The sequence below is a fragment of the Lepidochelys kempii genome, chromosome 6, assembly GCF_965140265.1.
Source record: "Lepidochelys kempii isolate rLepKem1 chromosome 6, rLepKem1.hap2, whole genome shotgun sequence".
Classification (NCBI taxonomy): Eukaryota; Metazoa; Chordata; order Testudines; family Cheloniidae; genus Lepidochelys; species Lepidochelys kempii.
In genome coordinates this window covers 126,183,596-126,202,369 of record NC_133261.1, presented here as the reverse complement: position 1 = coordinate 126,202,369, position 18,774 = coordinate 126,183,596, and the positions used below count along the sequence as shown (strand labels likewise).

The window sequence follows — 18,774 nt, the reverse complement described above, 5'->3', positions numbered from 1 at the left end:
TTCCAACCCTGATATTCTATGATTCTAATTGCAGGCTACCAACTCTATGCCTCGTAGGGATTCCCCCATGCCAGGGGAATCCCTACAAAGGGAATTGTGAATGGTTTTATCTACCTTTGTGCCACCTGAAGCCAAAGAACAGAACAAAGAATCTGTGCCAAATACTGACTGTGACCCCTTGACTTGAAATGTATTCAGCCCTCAGGTCAGACACCACTGCTCTTAAAAAAACCCCAAAAACATGTTTTTTCTGTTTAAGATCTTATCTTAGCAACACATTTAGCTTTAAGACAATAGATTTACTTTTAAAACCTGCCAGGACCTGAGTTCAGGTTTCTGTTTCTCCTACAACAGCTGCAGACATTCCACGTAGACCACTAAAGAATATAGCTCTCTGCACTTGTTTTAGGTAAACTACTGGATAAAAAAACCTAAACTTTAACTCTAGCTCTGGCTAGTATGTAAAGGAAAAAGTGATTTCTGAATTCTTTGTGTAAAAGTGTATTTTAAGTCCACCCTGCGATTTAAGTTGATGATTTAAGATCTTGTAAAGTGTTTTGTACTCACTTCAAAAGCATTTTTTCAGTTGAAGTACTGCTACATAGAATAGCAAATGTGAAATTCTGACACTATTTTAAATTTTTTCATTTCAGCCTTCAAGAATTTCGGTAAGTCTATAAATAAAGCTACTGGGTACATGCAGTACAAGAAAAGCCAGTGTGGGACCTTTAAGAAAGCCAATATTTCTAGAAAACTAATCTGAGATATAAACACAAATTCTAGCCATGATTAAAGAGACACTGAAGGTTTTATTTTAAAAAAAAACTAAAAAAAGTGATGGATCACAAATGCTTGGAAGCTTGAAACTGAGAACTACATCCTTAATCAATAGTGATTTCACCTTCCATCCTATGTTCAGACTAATTTATAATTGCTGGGTTCATGAATGCTGGGTCAGAGACAATCAATTTTTAGAACAAGAATGAACAAATCTGATATGGAAAAAAACTACAGAGTTGGATGAACTATACAAAAAAAGTATTTAAAAAGTTAATTTTGGGGCCTTAATGTGACACCTAACATTGGTATTTAAAGAGACAAACATCAAGCAAGCAATTGCCATATTTCTGGTCGGTGTTTACCATAACAGAACTAATGCACAGTGTTTGAGGTTTTCAGCAGTCATCAGGGGTGTGACAGTCACGTTTAAGGAAGGCCACATGGCCAAATGTCAATCTCTACTCCAAATAAAGCAACTATGAAATAATGCATTTATTATAATTGTGTGTTAAAATTTGATAATTTGATATACAATTATTTAAGTACAGGCAGAATTTTTTTTTCCCCCTGAAACTGCTGATTTATTTTTGTGACTTGCATTACCCTAAACACTGCCTGTGGAAAAGTTCTCCACATTGAAGCAATCAGACAAATGCAGCCCAACATCCTATCCTCCTCTTCTTCAAGTGTGGCCCTGTCTATAGCTGAAATTATTGTTACTCTGCTTTACAACACCTGTGTCTCTGCACCCTTTCCTACAGAAAAAAACCTCTGGGACAGGTGTCTACTGGTTTTATTCAAGTCAGAACACACAAACTAGTAGATGAGGAAAAATCTGTCTGAAACTTGGCCTGCACCAGAACGGATTCTAGGGTGAAGAGACAAAGGTGACAGGAAAAGGCCATGATGTTACTAATGGAGAAAGTAAGAAAAGCAAACTCAAGGAGGAAGAAAAGAAGATGGAGAACTGCATCTTAGCCTCCTTCCCTGATTCATCTTAGAAGATAACCACTTTGACCTCTCCACTCAAAGGAGCCAGATGCAAAAAACGTCTTGAGTGTCCTGTCTAGTGAGGCTGAGCACAAATGACTCTTTTGTAGTTTCTTTATTTCAGATTTAATAATTTTATTAAGATAATGTTGAAGTAAAAAGAAAACGGTACAGAGTTTAAGCATAAAAGTTTCTGGTTATCAGGGAATAAGGTACAGATTATCAAGGGGTGTGAAATTCGGTTTAGGAATGGGTGGCGTAAGAAATGCATAATCTGCAATCTCCCTGATTGGGGGTAAAAGTTTAACGGGTTGTCAAGGTTCCTCCCCCACTCTGCACTCTAGGGTACAGATGTGGGGACCTGCATGAAAACCTCCTAAGCTTACTTTTACCAGCTTAGGTTAAAACTTCCCCAAGGTACAAATTAATTTTATCCTTTGCCCCTGGATTTCCACTGCCACCACCAAACTTTAACTGGGTTTACTGGGGAAACGTAGTTTGGACACGTCTTTACCCCCAAAATCCTCCCAACCCTTGCACCCCACTTCCTGGGGAAGGTTTGGTAAAAATCCTCACCAATTTGCATAGGTGACCACAGACCCAAACCCTTGGATCTGAGAACAAGGAAAAAGCATTCAGTTTTCTTACAAGAAGACTTTTAATAGAAATAGAAGTAAATAGAGGTAAAGGAATCACCTCTGTAAAATCAGGATGGTAGATATCTTACAGGGTGATTAGATTCAAAACACAGAGAATCCCTCTAGGCAAAACCTTAAGTTACAAAAAAGACACACGGACAGAAATAGTCATTCTATTCAGCACAATTCCTTTCTTAGCCATTTAAAGAAATCATAATCTAACACATACCTAGCTAGATTACTTACTAAAAGTTCTAAGACTCCATTCATGTTCTATCCTCAGCAAAAGCAGCATACCGACAGACACACAGACCCTTTGTTTCTCTCCCTCCTCCCAGCTTTTGAAAGTATCTTGTCTCCTCATTGGTCATTTTGGTCAGGTGCCAGCGAGGTTACCTTTAGCTTCTTAATGCTTTACAGGTGAGAGGATTTTTCCTCTGGCCAGGAGGGATTTTAAAGGGGTTTACCCTTCCCTTTATATTTATGACATGGGTCAAAGTACAGACATTGAGATATGGGGGTATGTTGTCCATATAATGGCTATGTTCAGGTGTGGAGTATAATGAGTGGATACGATGATGAGGATGGATCTACCCTCCTTTGGTGAGATTTAATGTTCAGCGAGTTTATGGTTCCAGTTCATATGGTCCAATGGAAAAAGTCTCTCAGTCCCTTTCCCATAGTTGATGCACGATGTCGTACTGGCTCACACCTCCTGGTACTGTCGGTGGCCGGTGATGTGTTCGATGTAGATGTCCCTGGACCATCGGATGGTGTCCGGGACCATGAGGTGCCCCATGAGCCATGCGTAGCGTCAACCGATCCCACAGGTCGGTGTTGTCTCTCTCCACACAGAAAAACAAGGGACCAGATTCTGGCCCATGCAACAGCCCCTTTGCTCTGCTCTGTGGGGTCCTGAGAAGGCACAAAGCCAGCTCTACACCCCCCTTACCTGGCAATCCTATCTAGATAAAAACAACGTGCCAAGGACATGATCGTGGAGAGGGTGTGGCTGAAGCATAGTGGGACTCTAGATCAGTGGTTTTCAAACTTTTTTCTGGAGACCCAGTTGAAGAAAACTGTTGATGTCCACGACCCAATGGAGCTGGGGATGAGGGTTTGGGGTGTGGGAGGGGCTCAGGGCTGGGATAGAGGGTTGGAATACGGGGGTGAGGGCTATGGGGTGGGGCCAGGGATTCGGGGTTTGGGCTGCAGGAGGAGGCTCTGGGTTTGGGGCTGGGAGCGGGGGAGCCTCAGGGCTGGGGTAGGGGATTGGGGAGCGGGGTTGGGGCATGGGCTTGCCTCGGACGGCTCCCAGTCAGCGGCACTGCCGGGGTGCTAAGGCAGGTTTCCTGTCCTGGCACGGCAGACTGCGCTGTGCCCTGGAAACGGACAGCAGCAGGTCAGGCTCCTAGGCGTAGGCTCGCAAACCACTCAGCATGGCTCTCACCTGCAGGCACTGCCCTCCCCCCCACAGCTCCCACTGGCCAGGGCTCGGGGTGGGGGCAGCGCGTGGAGCTCTGTGGCCCCCTCGCCTATGAGCCGGACCTGCTGCTGCCCGCTTCCAGGGCGCAGCGCTGTGTCAGAACAAGTAGGGACTAACCTGCCTTAGCTGGGCAGCACTGCCGACAGGACTTTTAATAGCCCAGTCGTTGGTGCTGACCAGAGCTGCCTGACCCAGTGCCTTACATTCCACAACCCACTACCGGGTCGTGACTTGCAGTTTGAAAACCACTGTTCTAGACAACCCCAGTCAATGTAACAGCCCCTCACAAGCTGGTTAAATTACAGTAGCCTCATGGTCACTAACATGTTCAGGACCAAATCAGCACCCAATAGTCATAGGGAAAAGGAGAATGCCAACACTTTGCCTCTGTACCCAGATGCAGCAAGTGGAGCTCTGACGCAGCATAGGACCCGCCTAAAACTTCTGATAGGAAGAGCCATAACAAGGAACTTCAGATAACATGAAGGCTTCTTGGATGCAGATACAGATCAATCTGGATATTGCAAACCTGAAGGTCTCGTTACTTTTCTGGACCTTCTTAAAGGACAAAAAGTGATCCTGTATTTCTACTGTTTTTACACAATACATAATTAATCTGTGGGACTCACTGCTACATGCCACCACTGAAGCCAAGATCTTAGTAGGATACTAAAAAGGATCAAACATATACATGGCTAACAAAACATCCAGCTGCATCACACAGACTAAACAAATTTCACATCTCAAAAGAATAAGACCTATGCTAAACTGACCTATGAAGAAAGGTTGAAAAAAAAATGAGCTTGTTTAATCTGGAGAAGAGAAGATCGAAGGGGTACATGAGAATGGTCTTCAAGTACGTAAAAGATTGTTATCAAGAGGAGGGTGATAAATTGTTCTCCTTATCCACTAAGGACAGGACAAGAACTAACAAGCTTAAATTGCAGCAAGCAAGATTTAGGTTAGACATTAGGAAAAGCTTCCTAACTGCAAGGGTAGTTAAGCACTGGAACAAATACCCAGCAAGATTATGGAATATCTGTCATTGGAGGTTTTTAAGAGCAGGTTAGACAAATACCTAGCAGGGACAGTCTACACAATACTTAGTCCTGCCTCGATACAAGGGGCTGGACTAGATGACCTACTGAGGTCCCTTCCAGTCTGACATTTCTTGGATTCTAATTTATGAGGCTTAAGAAAGAAGGAAATCCCACCATGAGCTGGTTATTCCATTAGGGGGTTTCCTGCACCTCCCTCTAAAGCATCCAGTACTCACCACTGCAAGAGACAGGACACCTGACTAATGGAATACACCCTAATCTAGCAAAGCAATTCTTACTTGCCCAAGACCTACCACTGATATCTCTTAAAGGTCCTGAATAATTCATGATTATTTTCCTTGATGAGGGATTGGAATCCAGGATCAGAACTAAGGAAAGGGATAATTTGACTCAGGCTTCCTCCTCCTACAGAGTGGGACATTCCCCTGAAGGGAAAACACAGAACTAAGAAAGACACTGATATGAGAGTAGCACTTGGGCTATGGCTCTTAAAGTATTATGCCCTTCACAACAAGTGCATATGGAGCCCACTGCGATGACTTTCTGCAGCGCAGTAAATACGAATACATTTTCTCTCCTTGGCACTTACTTTTTTGGGGTTTGCATCTACTGGGATTATTCCTGTCTAAAGAGAGGAAGCAGCATCACTTGGCATACACTTAAGCAGTGTGATTCTACAGCAAGTGCTGCACTGTGGGATTGCAGAAAAACGGAGTGAGAAACATCTGATAAGCTACTGGTTTATTTTCTACAGAGGATCAGCTGGGTAATGGCAACGGAAGAGACGATGAAATGGTAGAGAGGATGTGCCTCGATCACTAGGCTAAAGGATACCACAGGCTGTCCCAGGGTTTTCAAGCCAAATTAGGGAGAAAAAGTTGCCCCAAAAATGAAAGCAGTTAAAAGGAACTAAACTTCCTGTCTATAGGGAGGGAGGGAGATTTCTGCCATGAAATTCTTCAGCTTGCAGCCACCGTCTGCATATGGCTGGGGCCAGCTCCAATAATATAATCTGGATTACTGATCTCTGATATATTAACAATGTGCTTTTTTTTATAATATAGGTTAGTTTTTAAATATAGATTAATATTCCATAGTATATTTTGTGAAAGTAATTAAGTCTCACTATTCTGCTATTAAATCTTTGCTGAGAATTTAGGACTTCTGTTGCTGTTTTGTATTAGCATCAGCAAATTTCTACAGTGCTCTCAAACAGTACAGCTATGAGTGATAATTAGAGGCCTAGTCTACCATCAATTAGTATTAATGAGAGCTACATATGAGCCTGGAGAGGGTAAAAGACTGCTTACTGTAGCACACTATTATATCAATTGTAGCAGACGTATACAATACATTTAATGAATTTATACACATAATACACCACTTTCCCAATTAACTACTCAGGGGAACACTTCCAAGCACAGGGCCACTTTCTGTAATTGCTGTCCAAAGTATTTTTAAATGTATATTTTTTAAAAAAAAGTTTAACAGTAAAGTTGTCTTAATAAAAAAAAATAAAACCTAAAGCCCTATTTAATTAATTTATATTTTGAAACCCCTGTAAATGCAGTCCTTGGTTTAATGGGAACTTGACAAATAGTGGCAAGTAAGGACAAAAACTAGGAAGTTAAGAATACTGAACTTTTGTTGTGCTGTACTTACCCAGAGCCACTGATTCTACTGCCTGTGGTAATTAGTTCAACAACAGTAATTTCAGCGGTGTGATCTTAAAAATGTGAAATGAGTTTGATTCACAACCTTGAGAAACATCAGCTCAGTGTTCTCAGCCTGGTCATTAAAATACACGGATTTCCATCAAAAAAGCAACACACAGAATTTAATGCAACTGCAAACTACTCTGATAGTCCTGGATTGAGCCAGAATGAAAAATGAAATATCCGATCTGTGAAAATGATGGTCCCTTCATGGCAGAATTTAGGTAACTGGCTGGACTTTTAGAGCCAGTTTAGACTGAGGTCATCAGCACTTTTCCTGGCCCATGAACAGAAAACTTTAGTTTCAATAAGACTTTCAGATACAATAAAAAGCCACAACATGAAATGAGGCAAAATGCTGATATGACAAGAAATTCACCCATGAGTTTAGTTTTACATAGAACGCTGTGAATGGTACCATTTTTGTGATTCAGAAATAAATCCTAGAACCATCAAGCTACATTGAAAAATGGGAAAAGCAACCAGAGCAAATAATCGCTAGTCACCATGCAAGATTACCGAATACACGAAACATTCATATTAATAGAAATCTGTTTCATAACCACAGTAATACAAATAAATAATAATGATATGAACAACAGTACAGGCAATATCTTACCTTCTTTCCCATCTACAGGTTTTGATACTTCCATATCAAAGTTCTCTTGCATTTGTTGGCCTCTGAAACAATTGAGATGTTCTTGTTCTATTAGATTACTTTCTTCTTCTTCTAATGGCTGCCATGTACCATCAATAAACCACTGCCCACGCATTACAGGGATTTTATCCGTTTCTAAAAAGCAAACAGGAGGGATTTAGTATTTAATATACCAGAAATTAGCACTAAATAAGTAAAAGAATTTTAATTTTGTTACGTTTTGATGACAACCTAACTTCGCTGTTGGAATCCTTAATGTGGTAACTGCTGTTGACTTATTACTAAAAAGTAACTTTTCCTTTGTGCCCAATTCAATATTTTTAAAATGGTCCAATTTACATACGGGCAAGAAGCTGATTTTTAGGGATTTCTTCAGTATGGAAGCCAGAGATTCTATTAAAACATAAAACTGCACTCTCACTAAGGGCCAAATTTTTAGTCTCACTCCAACCTCTAAATCTTCATGAAACTATCTGTATTTACAAAATGAATAGCTGGGCATTCAACTTCCCAGTTTGCATACAAAACATCAGAGGCCTGTGCTGAAAGTTTGCACCAAAGCGTATCCTTATAGTCAGTAGTGGCTGTTGCCCAACATAAGTGGAGGATCTGCAGGTAGCAATCTGCAACCCCTTTCCATCTGCAAGCTAATACCTTCAAAGTGAAAAACGGGCACACTGTAGTCAGGACGTGTCACAATGAAGCGTTTCAGTGGAGGATAAGGGAGTTGGTGGAGAAGTGGGAAGCAAAAAGTGCATCCTCTCCCCCTCTCAAAAATGAAGGACTGGGACACTTTTACATAAAGAGCCCAGTGGAAGAACACAGTTTTTATCCTTTTGTGACCATTTTGCTGTTCTTTCCTAGTCCCAAATCATTCACCTCAAATCACTCCTACCCCTTCATCACTCCTACACTCTCTCTGACACCTACATCTCCCGGCTCAGAACTTCCTCCTCCTACCTCACACCCATCAACATCATGCTCCAACACTACGTTGGAGAACGCATCTTCTTCCCCCAACACACAGGAACAAAACCAGGAACAAAAGCTGAAAAGAGCATAGTCTGCTTCTGCATGGCTGAACTGATGTAGTGCCACAAAAGCCTATAATCCTGATCTGTGCCTCCTCCTTTGGTGCTTTCCGTCTAATGTACTGCTGAGCCAGAAGTCCTTGGTGGAAGTCAGTTGTTCTGCAGTCTTTGGGTTCGAGCAGACCAAGACTCACCAGAAGTCCCTCAGAGGAACCAGGTGAGCCACTGTTTCCTTACAAAGGTAGGCTCCAAAGAGGGGAGCTAGGAAAACAACTGGGGCATGCATAGCGTGTGTATTTACAGCTAAACAAATTCAGACATGTTCTATATGTATGGGAGCTAAGAACTCTCGACAATGACAAGGAGAAGTTCTTCAGAAAGAGACTAACAAAGAACTTGGTTTCATGACTGAAAAGAGCCAGGCCACCCTGGAAAGAGAGATTTTTTGGGAGAATGGAGAAAGCAGCTCTCCTCTGAAAAGAAACAAATGGAGGCAGACAAGGACTGTAAGGTTATCACCACTAAGTTTTCCTCTTTGTCATTAGGAATTCTAACCAACTGTAGTAAGGTTCTCTGCAGAACTTGCCTACATGAGAATAAGGCAGATGTTGTTCTGTATTTTAGTCCTTGTTTTTACCAGTATTTTCTCCTTTTTGTTTACAAGACACCCCTGAGGGTTTTTTTTTTTTTGAGCTTTCCATCTAACAATACACATACTGCATAGAGGTATAATCCTCACAGATTCATGGGAGAACCAAGAGGGCTAAATCTCTCAAGCATTCTAATACAATCGCTATATAGCACATATGGTTTGCATTACATTGGAAAAACTATTTGAAAAGAGGTTCACAAGAGCAAGAAGCTGCTTCCAGAGATTCCTGAATGGCAACCACCTTCCTGTCTCCCTGTAGCAGGAAGCTGTGACATAACGGGAGGGGAAAAGAAAGGAAGAAATGCAGCTACAGCCACTTTGGGAGCAGAGCTTCCACTGGTTCTGGAGCAACTAGGTATAGCTGGGGGTGGACGGGTGGTGATCCTGAGGTGTTGAGGCAATCAGGGTACTGGGGTGGCCTGCAGGGTCAGGAGTGTGCGGTGGATAGCTTGGCACAGCTGGGAGGTGGGGAGAGCAGAAGGCCTGCAGCAGCTGGAGGATTAGTGATGGGAGCTTGTTGCAGGTGGCCTGGGAGGAGCCTAGGGCTACAATTAGCCTCCTTCGCTTGGTGCTGCCAGCTGCTGAAGAAGCAACAAGAGAGATCTCCTAAGCTGCCTGCAAAGTATGCATCACAGAGTCCACTAGTGGCTAGGGGAACTGCAGGCAGCCCCTGTAAGGCAGCAACAACACTTTAAGTCCCAATTCCTCACCACAGACAGCTTCCCAAAACTCAGGCTCCAAACAATGCAGGCCGCTCTCACCCCCAAGTTCCCCTAGATGCTAGATATTTTCCCCCAGTCCCAGCACATCCTAGTTAAACCCGTTCCAGGGCTCCCCAAAGACTCCCCAACTTCTGATGTTCCCAAACTCTGCTTCCCTTCTCACCAGAGCTCAACTCTCTCTGCTGCCCACTCTGCCTCCCTGTGTCACCAGTTACGTATAGAGCACAGCTTGTGAGCCAAGGCAGGCATATCATTCAGAAAACAAAAGCAGCAGACAACTCAAAAAGATTTCATCAAACTTATGGTTGCATAGCTCAGAACAGTTATTCTGTATAAGGATCAACAGTTGTCTATATCCAAGATAGAGAAAGCGAGAGAGGGGGAGGAGTGAGTGAGCGAGCAAGCGTGTGTGTGTGTGTGTGTGTGTGTGTGTGAAAGAGAGAGGTTTGGGATTTGTGAGGAATCTGGTTAACTACAGGAATATAAAAATGTGAGGAAAACAGCAAAATTTCAAAAAGGGTCTACTTCTAAATGTCTGCTCTGCAAAAGATAGTAAATATTCCATTTGACACAGAAATTCAGTTGTCCTATAAAAAGTTATTGTGCCAACTCTGGAGTCTAAATTCAGTCATTAAAGTGTGAAATAAAGACATTTTTGGTCCTGTTTAAATACAAACTTTAACTATGGAGTCACCAACCACCACCTCCATAATACAAGACTAGGGTGGGGAGCAAAAAGTGAATTTCAGCTAGTGGTGTCTCATGAAGCACTTATTCATTTTAAACTGTGCTGTATTACCCTATATTTTACACCTGTCAGATATGTGTTTCATGATGGAATTAATTTGTACACACCCAGTAAAGCTACTCTTTGCAACAAAGGAATGTGTGTGGTAAAACTGAATTCACATGATGGTGTGGGTGTTCATGAGGGAATACATTGTTAATGGAAGCCAAGATGCAACTATTCCATGCATAAATCTTTACAAGAAATTCTTCAGTTCTTCATTAAGTACTCTGATCAGATTACACTCCTTCCATAGCTTCTTTAAAGCTGTCATCAGAACAAGTGACTCCAAATTTTACATTACAGATTAAATGACGACAAACATCTGCTTTCAATTTTTAAGGACCCCAAACTTTTCAACTGTAATTTTCCTGCCCACAAATCTTCAAAACCTAAATTTTAAAATAAAAAGTTTAATTTTAACATTTTCAATTCACCCCCCACCCCGACAGAATTTCTCTTGGTGGTGCTTTGCTGCTGCAGACTGTAACATTCAACCGCAGTACCCAGGCTATTGACAGGGACAGTCTCCCCCTCACAGACAATCTTAGTCAAGAGGTGAGACTAGTTTTGAACAGCCAAAATTTGATTTTAAAAAGTTGTTAAGGTGGCATAATTTTGAAGGAATCCAACCTTATTTCAGGTTCCATGTATGGAAAGGGCATGAACACATGTGAGAGTGTGACATTAAGTACAGACCCAAAGATGCTTTTTTGGTAGAGTAGGATTGTTGACCATGATTAGAGTAATTGCATTCTGCCTCCCTAAAGTCCCAACCAAGTTTCAAATGGAAGCAGTATTCTTCCTTTCTTCCTCTAAACTGCCGTGCAAGACAGCTGTACCCAGACTACCCGAAGCTGTAATCTTTTCAGATTTCACAAGGTAAAACAAGGTCAGTACTTCAGTGAGAGACCTGGAAGGAAAATCGAGATGGTACAGGAAATCAGTCAGTAAGTGGTAGTTTTCCTTCCATGTATGTAATGACTTTATCCTACCACTGTCTTAGGGAACACTAACTTTCAGATGAGAAACAACCAACCTTGTGACCATTTAGGATCACTGAATATTCCATGGGACTTCTCACAAGAGTGGGAATGTTTGGTAAAGCTGATATGAACAGTTTTTCATTAACATTTGTGTTTAATTTTCTTCACCGATACTACAGTAATGGGTGTATTAAAAAGGTTTAGAAATGGACTTTAGTCCTGGTCAAATTCTAGTATGGATTATGATATTCTACTGACCTAAAATCTCCCTGCATTTTCAGTTGTACACCATAGTCTTCATTTCCTGCCTTTAAACTAGAGTGTAATAAATGCTGGATATTGCTAATCAGTTGTCATGTTCTGCTCACAAAGAGACTGCACTTCAGTAGCGAGTGGAGCAACTATATATATCAGGGTTAAGCAATTATACTGGGTCAATTAGAGGACCAAAGGAGGCTGGGAAAATATTACACGACTTTTTTTTTTTGGGGCAGGCTCGAATGGTCTTGGGGGGGGGGGAGGGGCAGGAGAGGCGCGCTGGGACTATGTCTTAGAGCTATGCCCCTGGCTTTGAATGCCAGAGTTCCTGGATTCAAATCCGAGGGATGCTTTGGCAGCTGGGATACATCTAATTCTCCTTTAATTGTGGTTTGTGTTATGCAGTAGATCAGATTAGATGATCAAAATGTACCTGTCTTGCCTCAAAAAAAAAAAAAAATCTATGAAAAGTCTACAAATCAGTTGGTAAATTGCACTTAAAAATTAGGATAGGCACAAAAAATTAAATGCAAGAAGTTATTACAGTTTCTACCAATGCATGGTGAAATCCCCAAACTTCCATTTCAGCCTCATAATTGTTTCAAGTGAATTCTTCATCTTAAACTTTTGTGAATGTTTAAGCAAAATCAATACAGCCATTTTGATGTATTTAAGTGTGAAAGACACATACTTTCCCCTGATGTTTCAACTGAAATTTTTGCCAAAGCATAAATAAAGCCCAGCAGACACCTAAAAACCACACTTCAAACAAAGTATACTTCATAGTCCTCACTACAGAACACTGCTGTTTTAAGAAAAATCAGTTCTTTCAACAGCCTAACCTGTGCACTCTATAGAACGTATTTGATGCGCCTCCTCCTAACTCCCTAAATTAAAGATGTGCTGTGATATTTGTTCCTTCTTTTCCCTCACACCTTTTAAAAAAAAGGATGGGGGTGTGTGGGGAAATTAATGGTATTTTAATGCCAATTTTTGAATTTAAGGTTGAGAAATCAAGCACTTAAAACCTAGAAAATTCTAAAAATTAAGGATGTGATTTTTAAAAGCACGTAAGTAACTTAGAAGAAAAGCCCAATTGTGCTCCTCAGTCACTTAGACACTTTTGAAAATTCCAACCTACAGTTTCTATTATATTATCTGGATACACGTTGCATGTACTGTACCTACATTTTGGCTCTGATTTCCTTGGAAAATTAAAGCCTTAACATGTTATTTAGGATCTAGCTTACACTATAAAAATGAGCTAATTTTGTGGCAGAAATCTTCATTTCTGGAACTTCTTGACTTTGATGTGTTTATTTCTCAGTCTTACACTGAATCAATGCTCTTTTTCTTTCACATTTAATGTTTTACTCCTTTGCTTGCCACTGGTGAAGTTTTACTAATTTTGTTGCTTTGCTTTACTTTGTGTCCACAAAAATTTGATTCATAGGGAGGTATTTCCCTTGACTGCTCCAATTTTTTACACATATAATCTATAGTTTGCAATGACTCAGGTGTGAAGATATCAATATGTTTGGCTGGTTATTCATTTGGATGGTGTGTATATATATGATCTTTAAAAATAAATTTCAATGCCAGAGATGACAAGTGGAAGAAAAAGGTGACAAACCAGAAAGTATTTTGTTCTAACTATTCACATAAATTTTACTAGTCTTAGAAAAAAGCAGTTTAAGCATGAGAAATTAAACTGCACAAAAAATTACTCAATTTCATTCTTTCATAGATAGCAGACTTTTTTCTGGAAGGAGTTGTAAGAATGCTCTCACTGCAGGGAGTATGTTCATTTTAATGTAACAGTAAGACCTCTATTTGATATATAGTTTTAAAATCATTATGCAAAGATCAATTTTTAAATCATACAGTCAAACCAAAACCGAAGAGATGTGGCTGACTATTTAGGCAGGCATTCCTAGCAATCAGGACTGAATACACCCGACACCATAGAATTTAAAACAATAAAAAGCAAAATAAAGCTATGAAACATCAAATTAGTGGTAGAATGATGATCAATAGTTATTAGGAATAAAGGACTGTGGATACCACTCTGAATGGCTCATAAGTCCTTTTGAAGCGGGGGCGCGCGCGTGTGTGTGTGTAGGAACTGAATACTGCATCCAGTTAAAACTCGACAAATTCTGTCAAAACAGCAATTCCTCTTCACTTCTCTCTTTCGCGCTGCTACCTGCACCTTGTGATCTGCACACTACAATCACACTGATTAAAATACTATCAAATTTTTAAATATTGACAGATACACATTGACTCAGAAAGTGAGGTTCAAATAATTCCTCACTCATTCCACTTGAATCAGAGCTGTAAATTGCTGCACTAAAATGTACAGAGACAAATTATTAAAAAATTATGCTTGAACAAAAAGCAACGAGGAAACCTGTGTAAAGCATATCAATAAAAGCTACTATTCAATATGGTATCAGAGTAGCAGCTGTGTTAGTCTGTATTCGCAAAAAGAAAAGGAGGACTTGTGGCACCTTAGAGACTAACCAATTTATTTGAGCATTAGCTTTCGTGAGCTACAGCGCAGGCTCCAGCCCGAGTGGCAACTTGAAAGCACTGTCTACACAGCTATTTTTAGCGTGGTAGTGGGAGCCCAAGTCTGTTGGCCTAGGCTGGCAGTCTCACTGCCGTGGGCTGTGTAGACATACTGTTAGAGCCCCCGGCACTCATCACTTGAAAAATTCCCACTTGCTACTTGTAAATGGTGTTTTTTCAAGCCCTGCTAGCAAAAGTTATTCAGCTTCTTTCTTCAAAGTGATCTTGATAATCACAAATAAGTAAACTGTGACAAGATAGCAGATGTTTGTATGGTGGCTCCTGCTGTTTTCTTGGGGGGGAGCTAAGACGCCACCCTTTGCCCCTGGGCACTGAAGGCCCTGCTAGTGGCCCGGGAAGGTAGCAGAGGAGGGAAGCAGGGGAGTGATCTGGGTTTGCTCCTTTCTCTGAGTCCCAGCCCCTCTCAACCCCTGCGGGTTTCTTACCCTCTTCCCCCTTGGGTGGGGTTACCCTCAGTCCTTAGACACTGGGGCAGGGCAAGGTCTCCCCTACTTTGGTTCTCTGGTCTTTCAGCTCTCATAACACACCTCCAAGCTCCAGTCCTCTCTCCTTCCTGAAGCAGGCGGTTTTATTAGGCTCCTGACTGGGCCTTAATTGACTACAGGTGCTCCAATTAACCTGTAACAACCTTCCCTAGTCTTCAGGGAACCACACCTTAATTAGCCTAGGGCTTATATATTTCCCCTCGACCACTCTACCACTGCTCCCTGGCCCTCCTGTATCACAAAACATAAAAAACTAAAAATCAATTTGAACCACTGGAAAGTACATGTGCTGTAGCCCTTTATCCTTCCATCTCCTTCCTGAAGTCTGTTACCCTCTTTCATAGCATCGTGTCTAAAATTATGTCTTCTGCACACTAAAAAAAGTGTGATCTATAAAATTCACCTTCAGTGCAGTTTCACTGGTGGTAGCAAGAGTGTGATTATTGTAAGTTATAAGGGACAGAATTTAGGTGTTTTTTGCCACTGTGTTAACCCGAGTCCCCAAAACACTACAGCTTTAACTATGACTGCCACTAGAGATGCTACACTACTTGGTAACAGTGGCGAACTGCTGGCCCTATTCTTGTTTAGTGTGTTAATTTTTTAGGATAGGGAACTTGCCATTCTATTTGTTCTACTTCTCCAACAAACCTAGCCAAGAGTGCACCTTCTTCAAGGGAGAACTCAGAGGATAGGAAGTTTTATTATAAGAATAGCTGATTACAAAAAAACAGAGTAAACCATCCAAAACAGATAGTGACAACTTTTTTTCTTTTTTTGAAAGGAAAGGTCTGTGCAACGAAAGCCAACCACTTGGAGTAAGTTCAATACTTGATATCATCTGGGCAACATCTTGGATTCCTTTTACAACTTAGTACTGTACAGATTTCTACCTATTCATCAAAAAAATGATTTCAGAATGCAGTAGGTTACTACTATGAAAATGAATGGAAGCATATTTAATCCCATTACATTGACCTTTCTATGTTTTAATGGAAAGGTGCGCAAACTGCTCTGATCTATTGTGAGGAACAACATAACCTTAAGAAGGAGACTTAAGGGTAAAATTCTAGCCCCACTGAAGTCAATGGCAATCTCTCATTGACTTAATATGGTCAGGATTTCATCCAGCATCCCAACTCAGGGGAGTAATTTCATTTATAAAGTGGTGAGGAAACTTCCCCTGCTCTACTCCCAAACAAATATTTCCAAACTATTTATTGAGGGATTTGCAAAAATTATAGGGGCGGGGATATTCTTGTTGGCTAAAAACATTAAATGCAATCTGCTAAACAGGGTGGATAAAAAAAAAATCAATATATATTTTTTTTAAAATCTGATTTTTTTATTTAAATTAGATTTTTTGATAAATAGGTTTTTGAGGCAAAAACCTATCTAAAGATTGTTTTAATTAAGATATCTTTGAGCTATAATGTATCTCACCATGGAATAATTATTATAAATTCTAATTCTATAGTATGAAACAATATATTCATGTAATATTTAAGAAAAGTTTTGTAAAGGAGTTCCAACAGTTCATGGATTAGGGACCCAATCTGATGGGGTTCCAGTATAGATTATTTACATTAATCTTTCTATCTACCCAATGGGACTCAGTGCTCAGTCTAGAAGATACCATCAGAGATGCTTAGTTTTGCAGTTCTCAGAGTGTGGATTTGTGTCTCCAGAGACAACATGCTTGTTAACAGCAAAAATGTAAGACAGACAGAGACAGGTGAGAAATAACAGACCTCAACTCTATTGTCCCTCTGCAAAATCTGTGTACACAGAGTCAATCCCTTACTGCTCTCTAAAAGTGCAAAGTTTCAAAAAAGTTCAGTGAATAGAAGATGGTTGCAGGTGGAATAGATCTGGACAAGGAGAAGAAGTTTGGAGATAAATGTGAGAAGGGAGGGACAGGCAGAAGAAACAAACGTGAAACTGTTTGAGCAGCATATTCAAGAAGTCTTGAGGTCTTTCTGAATGTAGCCTTCATTGATTTGAGATCTACCATACCATTCTCTCCCAGAAGGGATAGCCTATAATGGCAGCAGGCTGTAAGAGAGACTCAGTTTGGGAATAAGAACCATTCAAGAAATATATGTCTGCTGACGACGTTTTAAAGAAAGTCACACCAGTGAACTGGTAGAAGTCACTTAAGCACTTGGATAGAGACTGTTGAAGTGAATCTCACTTTTAACAGCAGTAGCTTCTTCTGCCGATGTAGAAAGAATATTTTCTTCCTTTGGACTAATTCATTCCAAATTGAGAAATCATTTGGGACCTGAAAAAGCAGGAAAGCTTGTTTTTCTTTTCCAAATTATGAACAAACAGGAAAATGAAGGTGAAGACGACTGCTTCAGTTAGCTGCAGAAGACAATATTATAAGTTTCTCATGTTGACCTGGCTGACATAGTCTATTTAATTTTTGTTTTTTTAAATATTTCATTTAACTATTTTAGTTAAAAACAATGTAAACAAAAACAAACCTGATTTTAAAAAACTTCAGTGTTTAACTAAATTCAAAAATTCATATGCTTGTTTTGTTAAATTATTATATGTTTGCTGTTGAAGAAAAAAATCCAGAACACACAACGTTGTTTTAGTTAAATAAAACAATTTAAATGTCTGTCTGGGGATGTTCTCCTCCTAATACAGCCTGACAAGAAAATCCTCTGAATATTAATGATTAACCTGAAATGGAGATAATCATTGGGAGGTGAACTTCATAAATATCTGCTTCAATTACCTTTGGTAAATGAAATAACCAAACCATCATTCATTTTGAGATATAGCTGTAAAACTAATCTGAAAAGTTTTCAAAATAAATCAATCACTTTAAAAATGTATAGTGTGCACCTTCTAAAAATGAAACCTACATCTATCTCTGAGTTGTGAAGAATATGTATTAAGGTTCTAACAACCAACAAAAATGCACTTTTATGTAGAAATCTATTACTACATCGAGTCTTCCTGACTAGTGATTTAAATCATGATTGAAATCAATTTGATTTAAATCAAATCCACCCTGCTGCTAAACAAAGATTCTCTTCTCTTTCCAGATTTAGGCCCTGACCCCACAAACAGTTACACATACAAGTAAAAAGAAAAAGGAGTACTTGTGGCACCTTAGAGACTAACAAATTTATTTGAGCATAAGCCTGTGTGAGCTACAGCTCACTTCATTGGATGCATTCAGTTACCCATTTAACTCAATTCTACTGTCACCCAAGTGGACTAACTGGGGAAAGAAACAAGGATTCCACTACCTCTGTGAAAAGGAAATGTGAAGTTGCCTTATGTAAACTAGCCACTTCGGGTATTCTGCAACAACTTGTAAACACATTTCTATGAAGCACATTTAATCAGTTTATAACATTGACTGCGGGCTCCAAAACAATAAAAGACTTTCACTCTTCAGATCTAATTCAAGTATCACACATAATGTACACCAAAGAAAAGGGAAGACGCCTCCAAACTCACACTCAGGTTACTACTATATATCACCACAAAATAAAGATTCTGATCCCACTGACTGGAAGAAAAAACTCATTTAATTTCATACAATCAGGAATCATTCAGCAGACCAGCAACTGTTTGAGGTGAATCCTTTTGTTAATCACTCTTTTTTCAAGCCATTAGTAAAATAAAAGATTCTGTTTCCACAGATCTTCCATTAACAATCATGTCAGTTCCTTAATCAGGTAAAGGCTACAGGGCTACAGTTCCAGCTTTTAAGAAAGTATAGTTAAAAATACAGCCCCATCAATTAAAAGTAACGAGTTTGCATCAGACTTCAGATTACCATAATCTAATCAGATATGTAAAAAGCTTGAAATCCATTTTACATCGGTGTAATATGAAGGTATAGGAAACCAGCTCCTTTGGACTTTGCATCTGTAATCCAACGATACTTTGCCTGGCAGAGTG

The 18,774-nt window shown here is 40.1% G+C and overlaps 1 protein-coding gene across 4 annotated transcripts in view; it reads right to left on the bottom strand.

Annotated features, from left to right (window-relative positions):
* The window catches only part of DDHD1 (DDHD domain containing 1), a 123,447-nt gene that overhangs the window by 90,477 nt on the left and 14,196 nt on the right, over positions 1-18,774 (bottom strand). For all 4 annotated transcript variants that reach the window (XM_073350101.1, XM_073350102.1, XM_073350103.1 and 1 more), the window contains exon 2: positions 7,290-7,463. In XM_073350101.1, coding sequence (XP_073206202.1) covers positions 7,290-7,463 — 174 coding nt within the window. The remainder of the gene's footprint in view (positions 1-7,289; positions 7,464-18,774) is intronic.